General features: G+C 46.6%; 3 protein-coding genes across 4 annotated transcripts; all 3 read right to left on the minus strand.

Annotated features, from left to right (window-relative positions):
- Positions 1-699: 699 nt before the first annotated feature.
- On the minus strand, positions 700-4,770 carry TFIIS (transcript elongation factor IIS). Its single transcript, XM_048676413.2, has 2 exons — positions 4,460-4,770; positions 700-1,936 (listed from the first exon to the last, which is right to left on the minus strand). Exons 1-2 carry the CDS (start codon positions 4,625-4,627, stop codon positions 956-958), a joined length of 1,149 nt encoding a protein of 382 aa, XP_048532370.1. The 5' UTR covers positions 4,628-4,770; the 3' UTR covers positions 700-955.
- A 1,649-nt stretch (positions 4,771-6,419) lies between these two features.
- On the minus strand, positions 6,420-10,037 carry LOC125511128 (U-box domain-containing protein 62). Of its 2 annotated transcripts, XM_048676416.2 has the most exons (9): positions 9,673-10,037; positions 9,181-9,433; positions 8,671-8,752; positions 7,748-7,805; positions 7,500-7,582; positions 7,305-7,400; positions 7,133-7,203; positions 6,920-7,063; positions 6,420-6,847 (listed from the first exon to the last, which is right to left on the minus strand). In XM_048676416.2, the coding sequence occupies exons 1-8, from the start codon at positions 9,932-9,934 to the stop codon at positions 6,928-6,930; spliced, it is 1,041 nt and encodes a 346-aa protein (XP_048532373.2). In that variant the 5' UTR covers positions 9,935-10,037; the 3' UTR covers positions 6,420-6,847; positions 6,920-6,927. The 2 variants fall into 2 exon arrangements, with proteins under 2 accessions (XP_048532373.2, XP_048532372.2); XM_048676415.2 differs by having other exon boundaries at positions 6,420-7,063; positions 9,673-10,035.
- Positions 10,038-10,536: 499 nt separating this feature from the next.
- LOC125511127 (Protein kinase superfamily protein) lies at positions 10,537-14,693 on the minus strand. Its single transcript, XM_048676414.2, has 6 exons — positions 13,915-14,693; positions 13,049-13,181; positions 12,729-12,924; positions 12,094-12,218; positions 11,693-11,851; positions 10,537-11,125 (listed from the first exon to the last, which is right to left on the minus strand). Exons 1-6 carry the CDS (start codon positions 14,241-14,243, stop codon positions 10,811-10,813), a joined length of 1,257 nt encoding a protein of 418 aa, XP_048532371.2. The 5' UTR covers positions 14,244-14,693; the 3' UTR covers positions 10,537-10,810.
- Between the last annotated feature and the right edge of the window lie 4,645 nt (positions 14,694-19,338).

Genomic DNA, 19,338 nt, shown 5'->3' on the forward strand with positions numbered 1-19,338 from the left:
TCCTTTTTTTCTGGTTAAGTTTATTAACATTAATCCCATACTACCAGATCCGACGTTATGCATAAGCTGTTGTTAGTAGCATCGCTCACCTCCCGGATCATATGACTAAGCAGATAATAATCTTCATAAGCCAGGACTTGGATATGATGCAATCCCTGTGTGCAAGAATATAAAAAAAAATACGTAAGAAGTGGCACAAGTTGAAGTGGCAACCTAGCATAAAAAATGAAATGAAGCATCCAGCCAATAGGGAGGCATTGGAAAGGCTTTGGTAGAAGAGAACATATGGAGGCATGGGAAGGCTTTGACGGAACAGAACATATCCTGATACTGCAAGACGAAAGGAACTTCAGACTTGTACATATGGTTTCAGACTTTCAGTCCATGTGGCAAAAAAGAAAGGTCATCCCCGGCCGGACGTCGAGAAGAAGGTGCATTAGGTAGAAGAAGATATGAATAGGAGAAATAAGGCTCGAGAAGAGATCCATCCCTTGCACCCACTTCTTCCAAAGGCACCAGAATAACTCCTTAGGTTCTTCACTATGCGATCAACCAGCATCACAGCGGAGCAGGCCTGTATGTATAATCTAACAACTCAACATCACTGGACTCCGATGGCCTCATGTCTCCATCTGCACGAGAGAAGCACCGTCTGTTCCTAAATAATCATTACTATCACAGTACCACTATGTGAGTGTATATACATAACTAACACTGAACATTCTCTTCATAAAAGTTACATCAGGCAACATGAATTCATCCAACAACATTTATGCGGTCAACTAGTACACAATCTGAATAAATCAGGGTTCCCAAACACAGAAAAAACAACAGACGAAAACAGTATCCTCCTAAGCATACGAAAAACAGGACCAACCCAACCTACCTGTCAAGACTGAGACGGCATCACTAACAGGAAAAACGCGCTAGCGGTCCGACAAGTCCGCAGCAGCGCTCAGCAGAACTTCCAGTGGTTGTTGCAGTTGACGCACGTCACAAACGTCGTCATGGGCTCGTCGGCACTCCGCGTCTGCAGCTGGTAGTAGGTCGTCTTGCGCTGCCCACACCGCCCGCACTTGAACTGGTCCGTCGACGCCTTGGGCGCCGACGCGCGCTCGCAGTCAAACAGGGCCTTCTCCTTGATCTGCTGGTTCTCCAGCTTCCGAGCGTCGCTCGCCATCTCGTCCGCTGGCATATCCACCAGGCTCCCGGGCCTCACCTCGCCCAGCAGCACCCTCCGCCGGAAGTCAGGGTTGTTGTCCGCCTTTAGGTTGAACAGTATCGACCTGTATTTCACCTTGTGGGTCCCAGTGGAACGCCCAATCCTCTCAAACAAGGCCGACTCCACTGTCACAGCAACTCTATATGGGTCGCATGCATTTACTTGGTCCAGTAGATCTCTTATTTCCTCTCTGTCATCCTCGCTAGTTTCCTTGGAAACCTTGACGAACGCGTCAACAAGAAGCTCCCTGTATTTATCTCGAGCAGCATCGTTGCATCTGACGAGGGATGTCAGCTTTGGGGGACCATTTGGAACAGAAGATGGTTTCTTTGTTTCAGATGTTCTGCTAACTTCCTTTGAAACCTTCTCAACCTTAACTTGGACTTTGGAATCATTATTCGCAGTCTTCTCAATCTTCACACTTGCCGACATAGAATTCTTTTCAGTCTTCACAGTTGCATTCTTTTCAGACTTCACAGTTGTCGACATAGAGTTCTTCTCAACCTTCACGTGCGCTGACTTCTTTTCAACCTTCATGGGCTGAGGTTTCTCAGCCTTAGCTGCAGAGTTATCTGATTTTCCATTCGCTGGTGTGCCGTTTTTCTTTCCTGTCTCTTCAATAACAACCTTCTTCCAGTACCCAAAAAGGTCTGCAGCCACCGCCTGTATGTCTGAGTTAGGGTGCTTCGTCAGGTACCGAAGACGTTTGCCAACCTGACAAAACAAAACACAATATGTAAGTTGCAAGTTCCCAAAGCCCTATGAAAACAACTACATGGGGGAAGTAGCTGAATGAAATAAGCAATAAACATTTAGGAGGGAAAGCAGATGTTAACTTGACTAACTAAGCTTCAGTAAAAAGACAATATTTTACTTAGCAATGCAGTTAACAAAAGATGTTTCACAAACCACCAACCCAGCGCAACTAATAGATGCAGACCCACGAAACCAGAATCACTCTGCTCATGAATATTGAGTGTTTGCCACTCATGCTCAAAACACGTCTGCACCATACGGAATTAGATATGCTTTTGCTAGATAGGTTAGCAAACTTAAAGCTTTCTAAATTGAAACCCAGTCACTGAAAGGCAACTCAGACATGAAAGAAATTGTCACCAACCCAGCGCAACTAATAGATGCAGATCCTCGAAACCAGAATCACTCTGCTCATGAATATTGTGTGTTGCCACTACTGCTCAAAACACATCTGCACCTTATGGAATTAGATATGCGGATAGGTTAGCAAACTTAAAGCTTTCTAAATTGAAACCCAGTCGCTGAAAGACAACTCAGACATGAAAGAAATTGTCACCAACCCAGCGCAACTAATAGATGCAGACCCTCAAAACCAGAATCACTCTGCTCATGAATATTGAGTGCTTGCCACTCATGCTCAAAACACGTCTACACCTTACGGAACTAGATATGCTTTTGCAAGATAGGTTAGCAAACTTGAAGCTTTCTAAATTGAAACCCAGTCACTGAAAGACAACTCAGACATGAAAGAAATTGTCACTGCAGCCCCTTTAGGAGGCCTAGACTCCTAGAAACTGTTTCAGAATTATTGTTTGTTACGCTCAATGCCCCATGGCACTTATGTCTGTGTCCACGAAGGAAACAACTCATATCCCAATTACAGAGGACCTTACCTAGTTTTATAAATCATTAAGGTGTTAAAACTAAAAGTAAACATTAAGACTACGAAGCTGTTTGGTTTGATGACAAAAATTGACTTGCCAATATGCAGGCAAGCCAAAAAAACGGCTTTATCGACTTCTGGAGTTGCCATTTGGCAGGCCCTATGATGAAAGTCTGGTGTAAGTGGCTGGCTCGAAGACATACTAATTGTCGGGTAGTGTGCACCATAATGATCGAGAAACCGTTACAGCTTCAGATCAGATATGCACAAAATGGCAAAACAGGAGCACAATATGACATACTAATATGTCGGGAAGTGTGCACCTTAACGGTTGAGAAAACATTACAGCTTCAGATCAGATATACACAAAATGGCAAAACGGGAGCACAATATGGCATACTAATTGTCGGTAAGTGTGCACCTTAACAGTCGCGAAACCGTTACAGCTTCAGATCAGATATACACAAAATGGCAAAACAGAGCACAATAAATATTGGTTCAGTAACTCAGGAAGCTAGCTTTTATGGCAAGACATGTCGAATACGACAACTTGAAGATCATGCAAGTTATGACTTGCCCAAATTATATAGAATATTTCTTTCATCTAAACTGCTCACGTTCTGCACGCTTCACTTACCAAATCAACTTTTTCACATAAACACATGAACCAAAGATCGGCAGATTTTTTTAGGGAACTGGCAGAAATAGAGTCCATTCATCAAGGCAAAGTTATGACTTGCTAGCAGAAGATGGGTAGAATGCCGAAAATCCATGAAATCCAGAGGAAGAGCCATTGATTACATGCTGGTGCAAGACCAGTCAACCGCAAATTCATTGTCTTTGTTCCTATTTTGTGAAATTCAAAACATAGGTTTCATGTTATAGATAAATTAGTTATCACATGTTCTCCAGCCAAATTGTAAAACTGTCCATCATAGGCGGATCAGAACACTCTCAATCAGTACCAGTCCATGAATTTACAGTGTTTATTATCATTGGAAGACATTATACATTGTGGAGAGCCAAAGAAAGATGATGGTTGGGAGACCACTTTATGGGGAATCCCAATTGACATGAAACTAGTAGGATCAATCTGACCCACAGCAAAGACCAAACCGTCACCAAGACATATTAATCCTGACCGCAAAAGCATGAAAAACACAAATCCCAGCCTTTGTCCTGAATGGAAACTGTGGACAATCTGCATTCGACAAATCCCAGCCGCCTACCCACCGTCTCTGTGAGACATCCAGGCACCGGGCGCGCCCGCCCTTATTACCCACAAACCTACCAATCCGAGGTGCAAAAAGAGGAAAAAGGTACAACCTGCCCCCCTCCCGCAAGATCTAATTCCCAATCCGCTTTTCGCAGCACCGTCGCCCTTTAAAAAAGGGGGGAAGAACGGCATGTCTCGCAAAAGCACACGGCAATTCCTCGCGAACCGGCCAGGAAAAAAGAAGGCCCAAATTGGACGCAACGAGGCGCATTGCACCCGCGCGCAATTCCTCCTCGATTTCACCGCACCAACGCAACGAGAGGCCGCGAATGGCCTAATTTCTGGACCGGGGACGAGCGGGGAGGGAGGGGGGGCGGCTGACCTGCGTGGAGACGAGGACGTCGGTGTTGACGCGGAACTCGCGGAGGCGGCGCAGGGCGTCGAGGCAGCGCTCGGCCTCGGGGGAGGAGCCGTCGGCCTCCTCGGCGGCCGCGTCGGCGGCCTTCTTGGCGGCCTCAAAGGTCTCCATGAGCTCCCGCTCCATGGCCATCCGGCTGGCGGCGGCGGCGGCGGGGGGGATCGAATCAAAACCCTAGGCGCGAGCAGGAGGCCTCGCCGCCGCGGTCTACCCTCTCTGTCTGGCTCTGGGGCGCGGAGGCGAGACGGGCGGAGGGGAGGAAAAAAGGGTTGGATTCGGGGGCAGCGCCGGGATTTATACGGCGCGGGGCCGCCGCCGCCGTTGATTCGGAGGCGGGTGAGAGATCCTTCTGGAGCCGCGCGGATCGGACGGTGGATTCCGCGCCACGTGGCGCGCGCCCGGGAGTTCGGTTGCTGTTGGGTTAGGATCCGTCCCGTCCGTCTGTCTGTCTGTCTCCAGACGGCGTGTCATTTCCTTTCTCTCGCAAGGACAGAAGCTTCTGCAGCGGTGATTTATTGGGCTTTATTTACGAGAGCCGTCTGACCCTGCCGTTTCGTGCACAGATTACATTGTCGGTGACCATCAAACCTTCACCAACGTTGCCCTTGAATTGGAAGAGGGTCATCCTGACTCCGGGCCCAGCGGCAGTGGATTAGGGTTGGTGTGTGCATTTTGGGGGCAAGGGTTTTGCGTCGACTCTAGATTGTGGCGGGAGCGGCGATCCACAATGTGGTGAAATGGCGTCTAGACGATGATAGCATCGTTTGGGGGGGGGGGGGGGGTGACCAACAACGAAGAAGACGGGGAGAAGGCGCTCGGCATGATCAAAAGAGGCGGGTCACGCGGGAGTACACATGTGCGCTCGAAAACTAAGCATGTCTAGACATACATGTGCGCTCAAAGTACATATGGGACTACCGCAAAAAAAGAGGCACGCCGACAAGATTAAAAGAGGCATGCCACGCAGAACTATCGTGTGTGCCCTAAAACAACGTTGTGTCTTACCTACTTAAGAAAAAAGAACCATTTTATCATTAATGCTTGTTTAACCAAACTCCCGTGTATTTGGTGTGCCATCTTCTTGCACCATGCTTACTTCCCCCTTTGATGTTGTGTTTTCTTATCCACGGCCCTTTTGTGGCACCGGGAATTAGCGGTGTGTTGAACCGTGGCTAGTGAAGCTACGGTAGACGGAACCAAACAAGGCATGGGTGACAAGCGAGGCATATAGGACCACCAAGAAAGAAAGAAAAAAGGAGGGGAAGACCTGCGGTGAAGAAGCCCAGGAGAAGGCACGCCGACAAGATCAAAAGAGGCCGGCCGCGTGGGAGTACCCACCCATGTGCGCCCTAAAACAGTGAAGCATGTCTTAACAACATATGCGACAATTTTGTTGTTTTTCGGTAAATGGCGCTTTTATTAAGATGATATTGTTCTTATACTTAAAAATGAACCATTTTGTACTGAATGCTTGTTTCACCAAACTCCTCTGTCGTTGGTTGCCCTTTGGTGGCACCTTGATTGCTTCCCCATTTGGAACCCAAGTGTAAATGACGCTTTTATTGAGACGGTGTCGTTCTTAGAAAAGAACCATTCATGTTGAATGCTTGCTTCACCAAAACTCCTATGTATTGGTTGTGCCCTTCGATTTCGCCATGCTTGCTTCCTCCTTTGATGTTGTATTTCCTTATCTAGGCCCTTGCGGTGGCACCGAGAGCTAGCTAATTGTGCAGCGAATCACGGCCCAAAACTACGGTAGAAGGAATCGAACGAAGCATGGGTGACAAGCGAGGCATATAGGACCACCGCAAAAAAAAAGTGAGGGGAGGACCGGCGGTGAAGAAGTCGGGGAGAAGGCACGCCGACAAGATCAAAAGAGGCACGCGGCGGGAGTACCCACCCACGTGTGCCCTAAAACAAAGCATACACGACAATGTTGTTGTTTCCCAATAAATGGTGCTTTTATCAAGACAATGTTGTTCTTACTTTTAAAAAGAAGAACCATTTATCCTGAATGCTTGTTTCACCAAACTTTTGGGATGGTGGTTGCCCTTTGGTGGCACCATGATTGCTTCCCTCCTGTGATGTTGTGTTTCCTGATTTATCACAGCAGCCTGGATAAGGGTGTACTGGAATGGTAGTATTCTACAAAGCCTCACATCACAAGGACACTGACTGACACCACATGGTACCTAGTTGCTGCCACAGAAAGAAAAAGGAAAGGGAGAGGAGCACCATAAAGATTGACACTGTGATTGGCTACCAAAAAAGGATAATGTTCCTCACTCTACTGTTTGCCTCCTCCTGGAAACAGCAAAAGATGGGGGCCTGGAGATCTGATTCTGCTCTGATCTAAAACACCATGATGCAGCTTCTCAGTACATATCAGCAACTGCTTGTACTCAGCATGATCTGCTTTTGTACCTTCCAAGTCACAACCAGCTTGCGTTCTGGGAACTGTTGGAGGCCACCGCAGGAGGCTCACCGCCGCCGCCGTCGACGAACTTCGCCAGCGAACGGTACTGCAGCTTCACGCTCTCCGCATTGTCCAAAGTCTTCACCACATACCTGCTCGACAACGGTACGTGTCACGCTTAGTTTCGAAAGATGATTGGGTGAACGAATAAAAGCTACTACCATCCATTCAAGCACTGTGCTGTCACCACCGCGACGCGCCCCACGAACCGCTCCGGGGTCCTCTTGTTTCCCTGATGGAAGTTTGTTCTGGTCATCATCGCGAATAGGAAAAGACTGGAGAAGAACAAAAGCGTATATGCTTGGCAGAGTAAAGAGAGATAGAGATACCTACCTTGATTATCACCCGGTCGAAGACAGAGAAAGGATACTGGACACCTTTGCCTCTTGAAAGCTCGGCTGGATTCGGGTCATCGTTGCCACATTTGTCCTCATTTCACAGAGAGAACAGATTTAAGAACACCATGTAACACACGCACATGTCCAAGTTCGGAACTGGAATAATATAAGCTGAAAAAAAAGTGCATACCTGTTCAATGCGATCTCTTCTTCTTTTCAGTGTTTTTGCCGACTCTTCCTCGCGTCTAAATGCCTGGACTGCAAGGCCAAGAGCTGAAAACATGGCCAGCAAAAAGGGAACCCTTAGATCTTGGTGAAAACAGGACAAGAAGGAAGCAAAGAAATCCGGTATATATGACATGCACCGATTTCTGTGAGATAGCTGAAAGTAAACTTCAAAAATCATGGCGAAATAGCCTGGCAATTTTAAGTCCATACCCAGGTTTGGCCGAATGGAGTCCTCGGTAATTGGCTGACCACATTTACCACAAGCTTTCTGCATAGCAGGACAAAAACAATTCTCTGTTACTTTCACATGCACTTGAAGCTTCATAAAATCCTTCTGTTAGTAGGGTTGCAATATCACGTTGACCACCTTCCAGGATTGTCTCAAATTAATGTTCTACCTAGAAAATCAAAGCTTGCCTAATGTGGTTACCCATGCTGACAGAGCAAATGGATAACTATGAAATACCTCTAGTTTCTGTTTGGACAACACAATCTATAAATGGAAAAAATAAATGCAGTTGGAGAACTTTATTTATGATAACTAAGAAATACCTCTAGTTTTATTATATTGAGTGCACATCTGTATATCTTTTCACCTAAAAGTAGTTGGGGAATGCGGAGGCCCTGACAGTAGAGTGCACTCCATTTATTCTAGAGCAGTAGGACATGTGTAATCGATGCTTTACCTTGAAAGCAAAGTATGCCTAATGTGGTTACCCAAGCTGAGAGCAAATGGATAACCACGAAACACTTCTAGTTTCACTTGGGACAACACAATACATAAATGGAAAAGATGCAGTTGGAGAGTTTCATTCTATTGAATACACATCCGCATATGTTTTCACCAAAAAATTGTTCGTGGATGAGGAGGCCCCGACAGTAGAGTGCAGTCCTATTATTTCAAGAACAGTAAGACATGTGTAAAGGAAAACACTGTGCTTCAAAAGCACATCAAGTCACTATGATTAGTATTTCAAAAAGAAGGAGCTATGATTAAAGGCAATCCTAACACTAAAATGAAGAGATGTAGCAACAAGCAGGAGGATACAGGATATTTAACTGCAAACTACACTGTAACAAACTAAAGACAAAAGTTTGAAAAACTATCACATAGCAAGGATGCTTGGACAAACCATTCTGTAGATATGCTGCATCCCACTACTTCCATAAGAATGCCCACATGACAGAATCATCGCGTCGTCCATGAGAATACCTCTACAAATTCAGACACAGGAATATAAATGGATGAGATACTAGATTTTTTCCCCCAGATATCACGTTCATTATTACCGCTACCGGACATGAGAATACCTCTACAAATTCAGACACAGGAATATAAATGGATGAGATACTAGATTTTTTTTCCCCAGATATCATGTTCATTATTACCGCTACCGGACATGATATTTGGGTACGACGAATTCAGTGACATTTTGCATTTACATGAATTAGTGGGATAGTGCCAAAAGCCTACAAAGTGGGTAAAGCCGTAAAGGAACGCTTGAAAGCATGTACACTATCAATATTGGAAGCTTATATGCACTTATACAGTCAACAAAGAAGGCGAAATAGCTAACTAAATACTTCGGAAAACAAAATCTAAATTCTCAAGAGAATAACAGTCATTGGCATAAGCTACTCACGTCAACGGGTCGGACAGGTGCGCTCTGAGAAGGTCCCAGTAGCTAGACGCAGGGCCTCCCTCTCTTCTCCCAATCACCCCATACCCATCCTCCACCCTCATCTCCCTGGGAACAGAACCAGGCTCTTCGTCCCCTCGAGACGAAGCGCGGCCGGGCTGCTCGGTTCCACAGCTGTACAGCTGCCATTGCTGCCCTTCCTGGATTTGTCTCGCTCCATTCTCTCCATTCACCACAGGCCGCTGCCCGACTCCAGCTGTGTGAGCCAGCCAGCAAGCAACAGCGTCAGTGATCCCCTTCATTCAGATAAATCAGATGATACACACGCAAAAATCCTAAATGGAGATATTTCGCCGCTGGGAGGGAGATCATGTTGATATGGAGATATATCTTAGCTTCAGATTTCTCACAAATTCAGCTCACCTCGTACTACCAGAAGCTGCATAGTAGTACTAGCGATTTACAGGAGCAAACCCTTGGGTTGGGTTGACTCACCTGGAGAGGAGTCGCGTCGCTGCAGCGAGCTGCGGGCCGCCAGCTCGGCATCCTGATCCTCCTCCTCATCGTCGTCGTCGTCGTCGTCATCTTCGTCGAACTCGTCCATGGAGGCGCCGCCGTCGGAGTCGCCGCCGGGAGGGTGGTGGTGCCGGAGGAAAGGGACGGCGTCGCGGGCCGCGCCGGGGAAGGGCGAGAGCGGCCCCCTCGACGAGGAGGAGAGCGCGCGGTTGGCAGACCCCGGGCCCGGAGGAGACGCCATGGCGGCCGCGGAGCGCTCGGCGGGGTGGGGAGGGGTGCGGCCGTGCGGGGGAAGGTTTGCTGACCGGGACTGCAGTGCGCTGTGTGCTGGTAGAGTGGTAGCATCACCTCACCTGTGCTAGTTTCGTTTTCAAAAATGCTGAAATAATTTCACACAGAATTTGTAAAAGACACTAGTGATTTGAAATAACTTGAGTTTGGACATCTTTGTATTGTATAAGGTTCAAAAATGCTTCAATTTTTTTTGAGAGTTTTTAACTAAATTTTGAGAGTTAGTGTCAAAAACGCTCTTATACTATGGTACGGAGGGAGTATTTCTTAGTCCACTGGGATTGACAATTCATGGACATTTATTCGTTTATATCCAACAAATATCAACTACTGCAAAAATTACAGATTCTGAGTAACTTTCTGTTCAGGGAAGAAATTGTGAGTAACTTGGTCAACCTACAAATTGGTATATTTTTTGTCGAGTTTGAAAATCCCAACAATGTAATCATTAAAATGTTAGCTCAAGAGTCAGTGATCAGTAACCATCTCCGAGATCCATTGATCAATCCCTATCAAGTCTGTTTGGATCACAGGATTGGCAAAGGGCAAAACTGAAAACAAGAGGGGATTGGATTGAGCTCAATGGCAGCATACAAAAGTTTATGGTAGAGCAGCCGCCAGCTATACATCACATAGCTTGCACAAGTTGCATTTCATCCTTTTTCGTCCGTATCATCAAAACACAAAACAAGCAAACTAAACCCTAGGCTAAACAAGATCCCTCTTCTTGTATCATCATCCCCACCACTGTATCATCATTAACCTAGGCTAACACCTTTACAGCACCAAGGAAAAACGTCTCAGGGGCATGATCGGCGGGCGCGGATCATGCCTTCCCATTGCTGCCGCCCTTCTTCGAGGCAAACAGATGGCGGACGACCGAGAGCTTGCTTGTCGCGCGGGAAACGATGGAGGAGACCGAGGAGCTCTTGCTGCTCAGCGATGACGTTGTGTCTTCCGACTCCGTCGTGTCCTCGTCTTGCTCCGAAGGGGGTGGTGGAGGGATCGTCGTGAGGAAAGCGTCCAGCATGCGGATGATCTGGCTGAAGCTGGGCCGCATCACGGGGTCCTCGACCCAGCATGACTGCACAATGGACGCGAGCTCCTGGGGGGTGTCCTCAGGGAAAGCTGGGCGTACTTGCTGCCATTGTGGACAAGAGAAAATATGGGTAAGATTAGAGGATTCCAATGAAAATAGTGTCAAAAAATGGGGTCATCAAAAAAAAAGTTTATGCTCAAACATCCCTTGAAAAGGTAAAATAAACTATGACCAGTTCGTTTGTTGGTGTTAACAAGCGTTTCTTAGAAATTAACAGTGTCAAAAGTTACAGTGGTGTGTTCATAGAGTTGAAACCATGCATATGCAATGGAGCAGGTACCTATACGCTCCCATGAAAGCATAATATACAGAACAAAGCCTTTTATTCGCACAAATGCATGGCCATTTTGTCTCAAAATTTTGTTATCATTGACTCTTCAGGTAGTCAAGCGATTTCTTTAGCCAAGACTTCAAAACATCGACAGTACTGTTACTTTAGCAGTAGTAACAGTCTTGTCCAGTAAAGAGACATTACTAATGGCCTGCCAGTATACATATGTGAAACAGGAGAGCTGTAACTCATTGAGAATCACGGGATTTTATAATTGCTAGACAACATTCTAGCAAGTGGTATCATTCTGTAACAAAATGATAGTCTCATATACTTACTTTAAAAGCAGCAGCATATGCAGCTTGTAGATTCGACATGCCTTCGAATGGCATTTTATTGGTCAGCAACTCCCAGAGGACGATGCCAAAGCTGTACACATCCACTTTATTTGTGTAGTGCTTTTTTTCACCACGTTGAAGTGTGACAGTGCTGTATAACTGCAAAAGCATAAGACAACGAGTCAGGTTTTGGAATCACAGAGATCGGTGCTAGAGCATCTGATTTCTCTTTGTATAGAAGGTCCCGAAATCAGTGAACTCTAGAAAATACAGCCAGGAAATTATCAAGTGGGCATACAAAGAGAAGTATAATTTCAAGCATCAACTCTAGATTTTCTTCTGGCTTCAGTTCATAATTTATTAATGTTGACTAGCTAGTGCAGAAAAGAGTGATTTACAACCTCTGGGGCCATCCATCGGTATGTCCCAGTTTCAGCTGTCATCATTTCAGTCACAGTTTCCTCTCGTGCAAGTCCAAAATCAGTAAGCTTCAGCTTCTTACGGTTTGCAGTAAGCAACAGATTATCTGCGCACACAGAACATTTATTAGGACACTGTAAAAGCATTAACAGGGTGACAGAACAGCTTTGACAGAAAGGAACGAAACAACTACTGGAAGAACCTAGAAGGTAAAGCAAGTAAAAAAGAAGGGTAAGACTGAGAGGGCGAAAGAAACATATTGTGGCAGAAACATGAACGGGAATAAAGTGGATACCATGGATATGGAGACAGGAAAATTCAAGAATCAGATGCAGAAACATCTTACTGAAAATTTTAAATGATTAACTGGCCAAGATGCTTTTCTTTCAATGCACATGCTCTTGCCTTTGACACAGAAATATATGCCTGATACAATTTCTTAGCTTTGAACATTAAAGCATATATTGTGTACCCATGTTTTGGCATCTTCCAAAAAATCTTGGTAAATATGCCACCCGGTATTGGCTACACCAACATACAAGCAACTTACTGTGTACAATAAAGGAAAAAAAATGGAGATGCAACAGGAAAAGTAAAACAGTCCAAGCACACATACCAGGTTTCAGGTCTCTGTGTATTATTCCATTGGCATGTAAACATTCCATTGCACGAGCTATGTTGAGTGCATAGCCTAATGCAGTATGCATATCTAGTTGGCTGGGCCGGATGCTGTTCAAGTAATTTTTCAGCGACATCCCTGGTAGCAGCTCACTCACAATCACCATCAATGGTTCCTTGCAGGCTCCAATGAACTACAGAAGTGCAGAATTTTTTTGTGAGAAAAAGGTCACAAGAAAACTGATGGTTTCAGTTAGTTATATGGCTATGCAAAAATCGGATTAGGCACAGTAATGTGCCATTCAGGCAAGGATGTACCTTGACAAGATTATCATGTTTCACTTTACACATCATATTTACTTCTCGGATGAAACGATCTTCAAGTGTTACTTTTTCTTCGGGGGTACTGCCACTGTTGAGAACTTTTATGGCTACAATCTGATCACCATACCTATTTGAAAACAGACATACAAACTAGTTAATTACTGATGCAAGCCAGCAAGAGTAAGAGTATCCATATGGACAAAGCAAAACCACAACATATAGAATATAATTAAACAGCATAGGTTTCTCCTTGGGGGGACAAGAATGTCAGGCTGACAGCTCAACTTGTGAGAACATCAACAATTAACAGCAGAATGAAAATGGTTTTATTTGTTAATATACACCCGTGTTGTACACTGAAACATAAACAAATTTGAGAATGGACTCTTTGCAAGTACTAGAACAAGACGCAAACTAAAACAAATTTCAGAATCCTTGACCATAGCAGGAATAGCAGATATCTGCAACATGCTGGCATGGCTAAATTAAGCACAAAATATATCAGATTATTGGAGGTACTACTGCCGTCGGTTAAATGGGAAACCCTAAAGCGGCTCTCAAGCAAATTATGCAATTTTGCTGATTGCTGTGTAGGTATGTACACCTTGTACATTCAGGCACAGTTGGGGGTGAACAAATTAAAATCATACCAACTCTTACCCCCTACTCCGTTGATACATAACTCCTGGACTTTTTGCAATAGCACCCATTAGTTTGGATTGGACAGCTGCTAGTACTAAAGCTGAGGAACATAAATTCAAATCTGGCTGGGGCAGTTGATGCAAGTACTGCCGACCTTCGGCTGAAACATGTATGAAGCACTATGCACGGGTTATTGTCATAAAGGTTCATCCACTTACTTGCCCTTGTAGACCTTGCCGTGGGCGCCCTCCCCAATCTTGGATCCGACGAACAGCATCTTGGGATCGACCAGCAGCTTCCTGTCAATCCAGGACCCCGGCGGCGACGTGGCGTCGGAGCACCGCGCGGGCTCCACCGAGTCGTCGGCCGCGACCTTGCTCGGCCGCGACCGCCCGAACCCCTCGCTGCCGCCGCCGCTGCCGCCGTCCCTGCACCCGTCGCTGCCGCAGCTCATGGTGTCCGGCCGCACGCGATGCGACGCCGCCGCCGCGGAGGGGACGACCGTGTCGGGGTCGGCGAACTTGCAGCCGCAGGTCAGCCGATGCATTAACACGAGCACCCCGCGCGCGCGCCCCGACGACCGGGGCCCCGGCAGCTCGCGCGGCCCACGCTCATGGAAAAATCGGCGAGGCCTTCAGCCGCAACCCGAACCCGCGGCGGACAAGAGACCGCTCCAGAGCACCAATCGCCTGGGGAAGCCCCCGCTCGCGCCCCGAAAAATCAGGGGAAAACCTTGGATAACCGGAGGAAATCAATGGCCGATTCGTGCCCGAGAATCGAGCGGAAAAGCCGCAATTTTGAGCTCGAAAAGGGGGGAGGAATCCGCGGGGCTGCGGCGTGCCGCGTGGAGATGGCTATGGGCGGAGAGGAGGCGGAAACCCTAGGGCTGGAGAGACGCGGTCGGGGCGGAGGGGGTCGCTTCGGCGTGCGGCTGGAGGGTCGCCGTCGCGGCGGTGGTGGAGGGGGGAGGGAGGAAGGAAGGGGAGGGGAAGGTATCGTCGGGGTGAGCAGAGCCGCAGTGGGCAGAAACTTTATAGGCGCGGGGTATAAAGCAGCGAGGAAGTTGGTGGGCGAAATGCCATGCGTCCCCCCGTGTGTGTACCACGGGATGCGCCCGCCCCCATGCCCCCCAAAAATATCTCTCCCCTCTCTCACAAGGCCTCCACCATGGTCCTCCTATAGGCTCTCGTGCAGCCCCCACCATTGATCAAAAGATCTTCTTTTCCCCCGGGAATTGAGATCCAAATCTTCTTAGAATTGGTTTTGTTGTGTTGATTCTTGTGTGATGTGTTTGTCGAGTAATGGCGATGCATTTGTGTGTAGATCGGTCGGGATTCGCCGTTTGAGGTGTGTGATATGCTCGTTGAGTAATGGCGGTGCGGTTTATGCGTTTGCTTGTGTGATATGTATACGTTGAGTAACGGCGATGCATTTGTGCGTAGATCGGTCGGGTATTTGCTTACGCGATATGTATCTGTCGAGTAACTACGATGCATTTACACATAGACCAGTCGAAATCCACCATTTCACATGTGTGAGATATTCGTGAAGTAGTGGTGATTTATTTTACACATCTACTTATGTGATATGTGTTAGTTGAGTAATGGCGATGTAATTATATGCAGATCAATCCAAATCCACCTCCCGACGTGTGTGGTCTGTTCTTTGAATGCTGATGTATTTTATGTATTTGCTTATGTGATGTATTCTGTCGAGTAGCGATGATGCATTTACGTCATGATTGATCAAAGTTCACTACTTAACTTATGTGATATATTCGCCAATTAGTGGCGATGTATTTATATCTTGCTTTGTGTGATTTGTGTTTGCCCAGTAATAGTGATGCATTTCTATGTAGATCGATCAAAATTCACCACTTGATGTATGTGATATATTTTGCCGGGTAATGGCGGTGTGTGTATATCTTTTGCTTATGTGATACATATCCGTCGAGTAACTGCAATTTATTTATATATAGATCGACGAGAAATCGCCACTGCCCGAGGATATTAGTACGTGTGTCATTAATTGGTGCTAGCGCTATGTGTGTCTCCTCTTGGGGTCGGATACTGACGATGGATCTGTGGCTTGTGGCATGTGGTCATGTGGACGACGAGACAACTATTATGGAAGCACTGTGTATTTTTCTGCAATGGTGATGACATCGGGTATGTTGTGTTTGTCAAGGGCCCGGTAGTCGGCTACTACGTGTGTACTAGGGCCCCCCCCCCCTCTTTCAGTACCGCACGACATGTAGCGGTTGTAGCGTGGTTGACCGGATGGAGACAATGATCGGTGGTGGGCAGCCCAGCTGCGTTCGACATGTTTGAAGGACACCTTGTATACTTCTCTACTCTCCGGCAAAGCTCGTCGTAGAAAATCATCGGTGTAGGGGGGCGTGTGGCCGTCTGATTAGGCCCTCTTTGGATTGCAACAAATTGTAGGTTTTCAATCCTTTAAAAAAATCTAAGGATAGCCTTTGGATCAAAGGAATGACGTCACGCAAATTCATATGAATTGGAATCCTATGCATCAACTCATGTAGGAATTTGAACATCCACTCAACCCTCCTTTTCTAGACTCAATGGCGTAGGATTGAGGCCCTTCTTCGGTGTTTCATCTAAATGACTGTTCTTGCAGTTTTCATGTGCCTTATAATCTTGTGTTATGCAGCGTCAACCCACCCTATGTCATGTGTGTTTTCTATTCTTGTGTTTGACAACCCCGGGATCAAAGAGGCATCTAGACGTTGGGCCGGCTTAGGGGGTGTTTGGTTGCAAAGGATTAGACTTTTTTTTAGTCTGAGAGACTAAAGAAAAAAGTCCCTTCAATAAAGTCTTTTTCTAGTCCTCTGTTTGATTACATAGAAACTAAAATGGACTTTTTCCAGTCTAGTCCATGTAAACAAACAGGGCCTTAGTATCTCGGAGACACTCATAGAGATAGGACGTGTGTATATGCATTCATAAGGGTGGGTCGTGTGTTTATGAGCATTTCTGATTGTACTCCTATTTATAATAATAATAAAAATGATGCCGCGAGGGTTTTTATCGGGCGGTCGTCTCCGGTGGTGGTGAAGTGAAGGTGGAGTGTTGAGTAGTAGTAGGAGCGGGCGGGGGACACTTGGACGGTGGACGATTAGCCAAATCCGCTGGGCAGCAAATAAACTACTCAAAGTTTTTTATTTTATTTTTGCTGTGATTATCTACGGGGTGAGTGGGCGCATTTGACTGGACTGGATTGGGTGGTGGAGGGGAAGGCCCGGGGCGGGCCCAGGAGGACGTGGGGGCCGCGACTCGATCCATTTCGGTTCGTTTCAGCCTCGTGCTCCCCTGTGCGCCGGGCCCCGCGCTTCGCCCTCTCTCTCTCCTCTCCCGTGGCAGTTGGCGGACGAGCGAAAGAATATGCAGCGGCAGCGCGCTCACGCGGCGGCATCTATCCGCTCCACGGCATCGATCGCCTTCTTTATTCCTCCCCCGCCACCGCCCCGGCGCGTGTCGCTCGCGGCCGCGTCGCACGGCCTCACCTCCAAGCGCTGTCCCCTTCCTTCCGCCGCCGTCGTCGTCGCCGTGCGCGCCGGCCCGGCGAGTCCGTCCGAGCGTGGCCAGGCCGCCTCACTTGACCGCCCTGAAACCGTAGAGGGAGGACCCTCCCGCCCCCCTGGGGCCGGTGGCACCATGCTTCCTTCTCCATCGCCATCACCGGCCACGCCGGCCACCACAGCCTGTACTACTATGTACCGAGGTCCCGGAGGGAAATTCGCCGTACCGATGGATGCTGCGCAGACTCTACTATATCTTCTTCGCCGCCGACGAGGAACACGTGCCGCCGTGCGGGGGGGCATTGTAAAGATGTACGCGAGCAGGCAGTTGATGGCGTCGGTCGTCGCGCGCCGAGGTCGCCGGGAGAAGAAGAAAAAGGGAGCCTCCGGTGCGTGCCTCGCACGGCCAGCAGGGGGCGTCAGTTTTCGCGCCGGAGGGAGACGCGAGACGTTGACCCCTCGGCCCTTCTCTTTCTTCTCGTGCAAGGTCACGTCGCCGATGGTTAACTAGCCAACAACTCTGCTGCCTTGTCGATAGGCTCTACGGTGTCCCGGGGGTGAGGATTCAAGGAGTTTCCTTTTCTATAAACGTCGAGTAGAATATTAACATGGAGCCTTGTGTTGACAAAGTCAACACGCACATGGACTTCGACGTGCACATCCCTTCCCACTTGAAGAGTGAAAATGTAAACCTGCCCAAGGTCTGCTACTAATGCCTATGACATGTGGACCCAACAGGTGGTTTATAATTTTTTAGTTCTTGGACGGATTCTTACATATGCTTGCATGAATTTATCATCACATGAGTAGCGGAAATTCAATGAAATTCGTACTCTCTCAAATGGATGTATCTAGCACTAACTTGATACTAGATAGATCCATTTGAGGGACAGGCTTGGACAAGATTTTTCAGACGGAGGGAGTACGTAATAACTTGATGCACACAAGTTTTGGAGTAATTTTACCACGAGAGCATGGATCACATGAAATAATTTCCATGTATGTGCTGCTATTTCAATTTCTTTTTACATTCAATCAATACAGCAGAATCCCCCTTCCGTCTGAGAATCATCATGCCCGCAATCCTATTAAATCCTATCCTTAGATAACCTGAATGAATATACACATGTTAACAGGCCAATGGAGGGGCATGCACTGCAAGCGTCCTTGAAACATCTAGGAGGTGTAAACTTGAGAAAGATCAAATGAAGCACCGAACTAACGGTCCAACCGGTGAAATCTTGAACTGGTAGGGTCTCCGATTCGATCACCGTCAGTTTTTACGAAACTATGATCGGATGCCGAGTCTACAACCTCATATAAGATGAAAAAAGTTTGCTCCTGTAGAAATTAGTTTTAAGATTGAAAAGCACATAAAAGCACCTTGAGGTTTCTTGCTTTTATCCAAATCCTGGCATGTTCCTGGCAAAACGGAGGAGAGTCCACTTGAAGCGCCCATGAAATGTTTAGAGGGTGCAAACTTGGAAAAGATAAAGAAATTAATCAATAAGAAATCACATTTTCAAAACAAATTCTAAAAAATAAGTTCCTGCGGAAAGTGGTGAATGGTGGACATACTTCTCTCTTCAGGATCATGTCACATTCTTGCGAAGCATCTACGGTGTGGTATTACATGTTTTACATCTTTCCTACTTACCTCTTGTGGACTTACCTCTTTCCTACTTCTCCATGTTTTACATGAATTCTTTTCTTTCTTGAGAAACTCTTGCTCCTACATGCAACTTTGATTAACAATATTCTCAAAATGCATGAATGAAAAAAAATGTAGAACGAGAGTGTTATGTCATCTTGAATCCCACATAAATAAAAAAGTACATGAATTTGGATGAAGGAGTGTTTGATAGAACATAAAAAACAAAAGAATTCTACGAAGAGGTTTGAGTGGATGGGAATTTTCCTTCAAATAGAGTGCAATTAACCCTATGGAAAAATATTTAAGGATTCCAATCATGTGAATCAAACTACCCACGTTGATTCTAAGGATCCAAAATCATCAAAAATCGTGTGAAATTCCTTTGAATCAAAGGAACCCTAAAAAAATTCTGAGGATTTTTTCCATTTTTCTAGAAACTTCCATTTC

The sequence above is a fragment of the Triticum urartu genome, chromosome 5A, assembly GCF_056163025.1.
Source record: "Triticum urartu cultivar PI428250 chromosome 5A, HENAU_Tu73, whole genome shotgun sequence".
NCBI classification, from domain to species: Eukaryota; Viridiplantae; Streptophyta; class Magnoliopsida; order Poales; family Poaceae; genus Triticum; species Triticum urartu.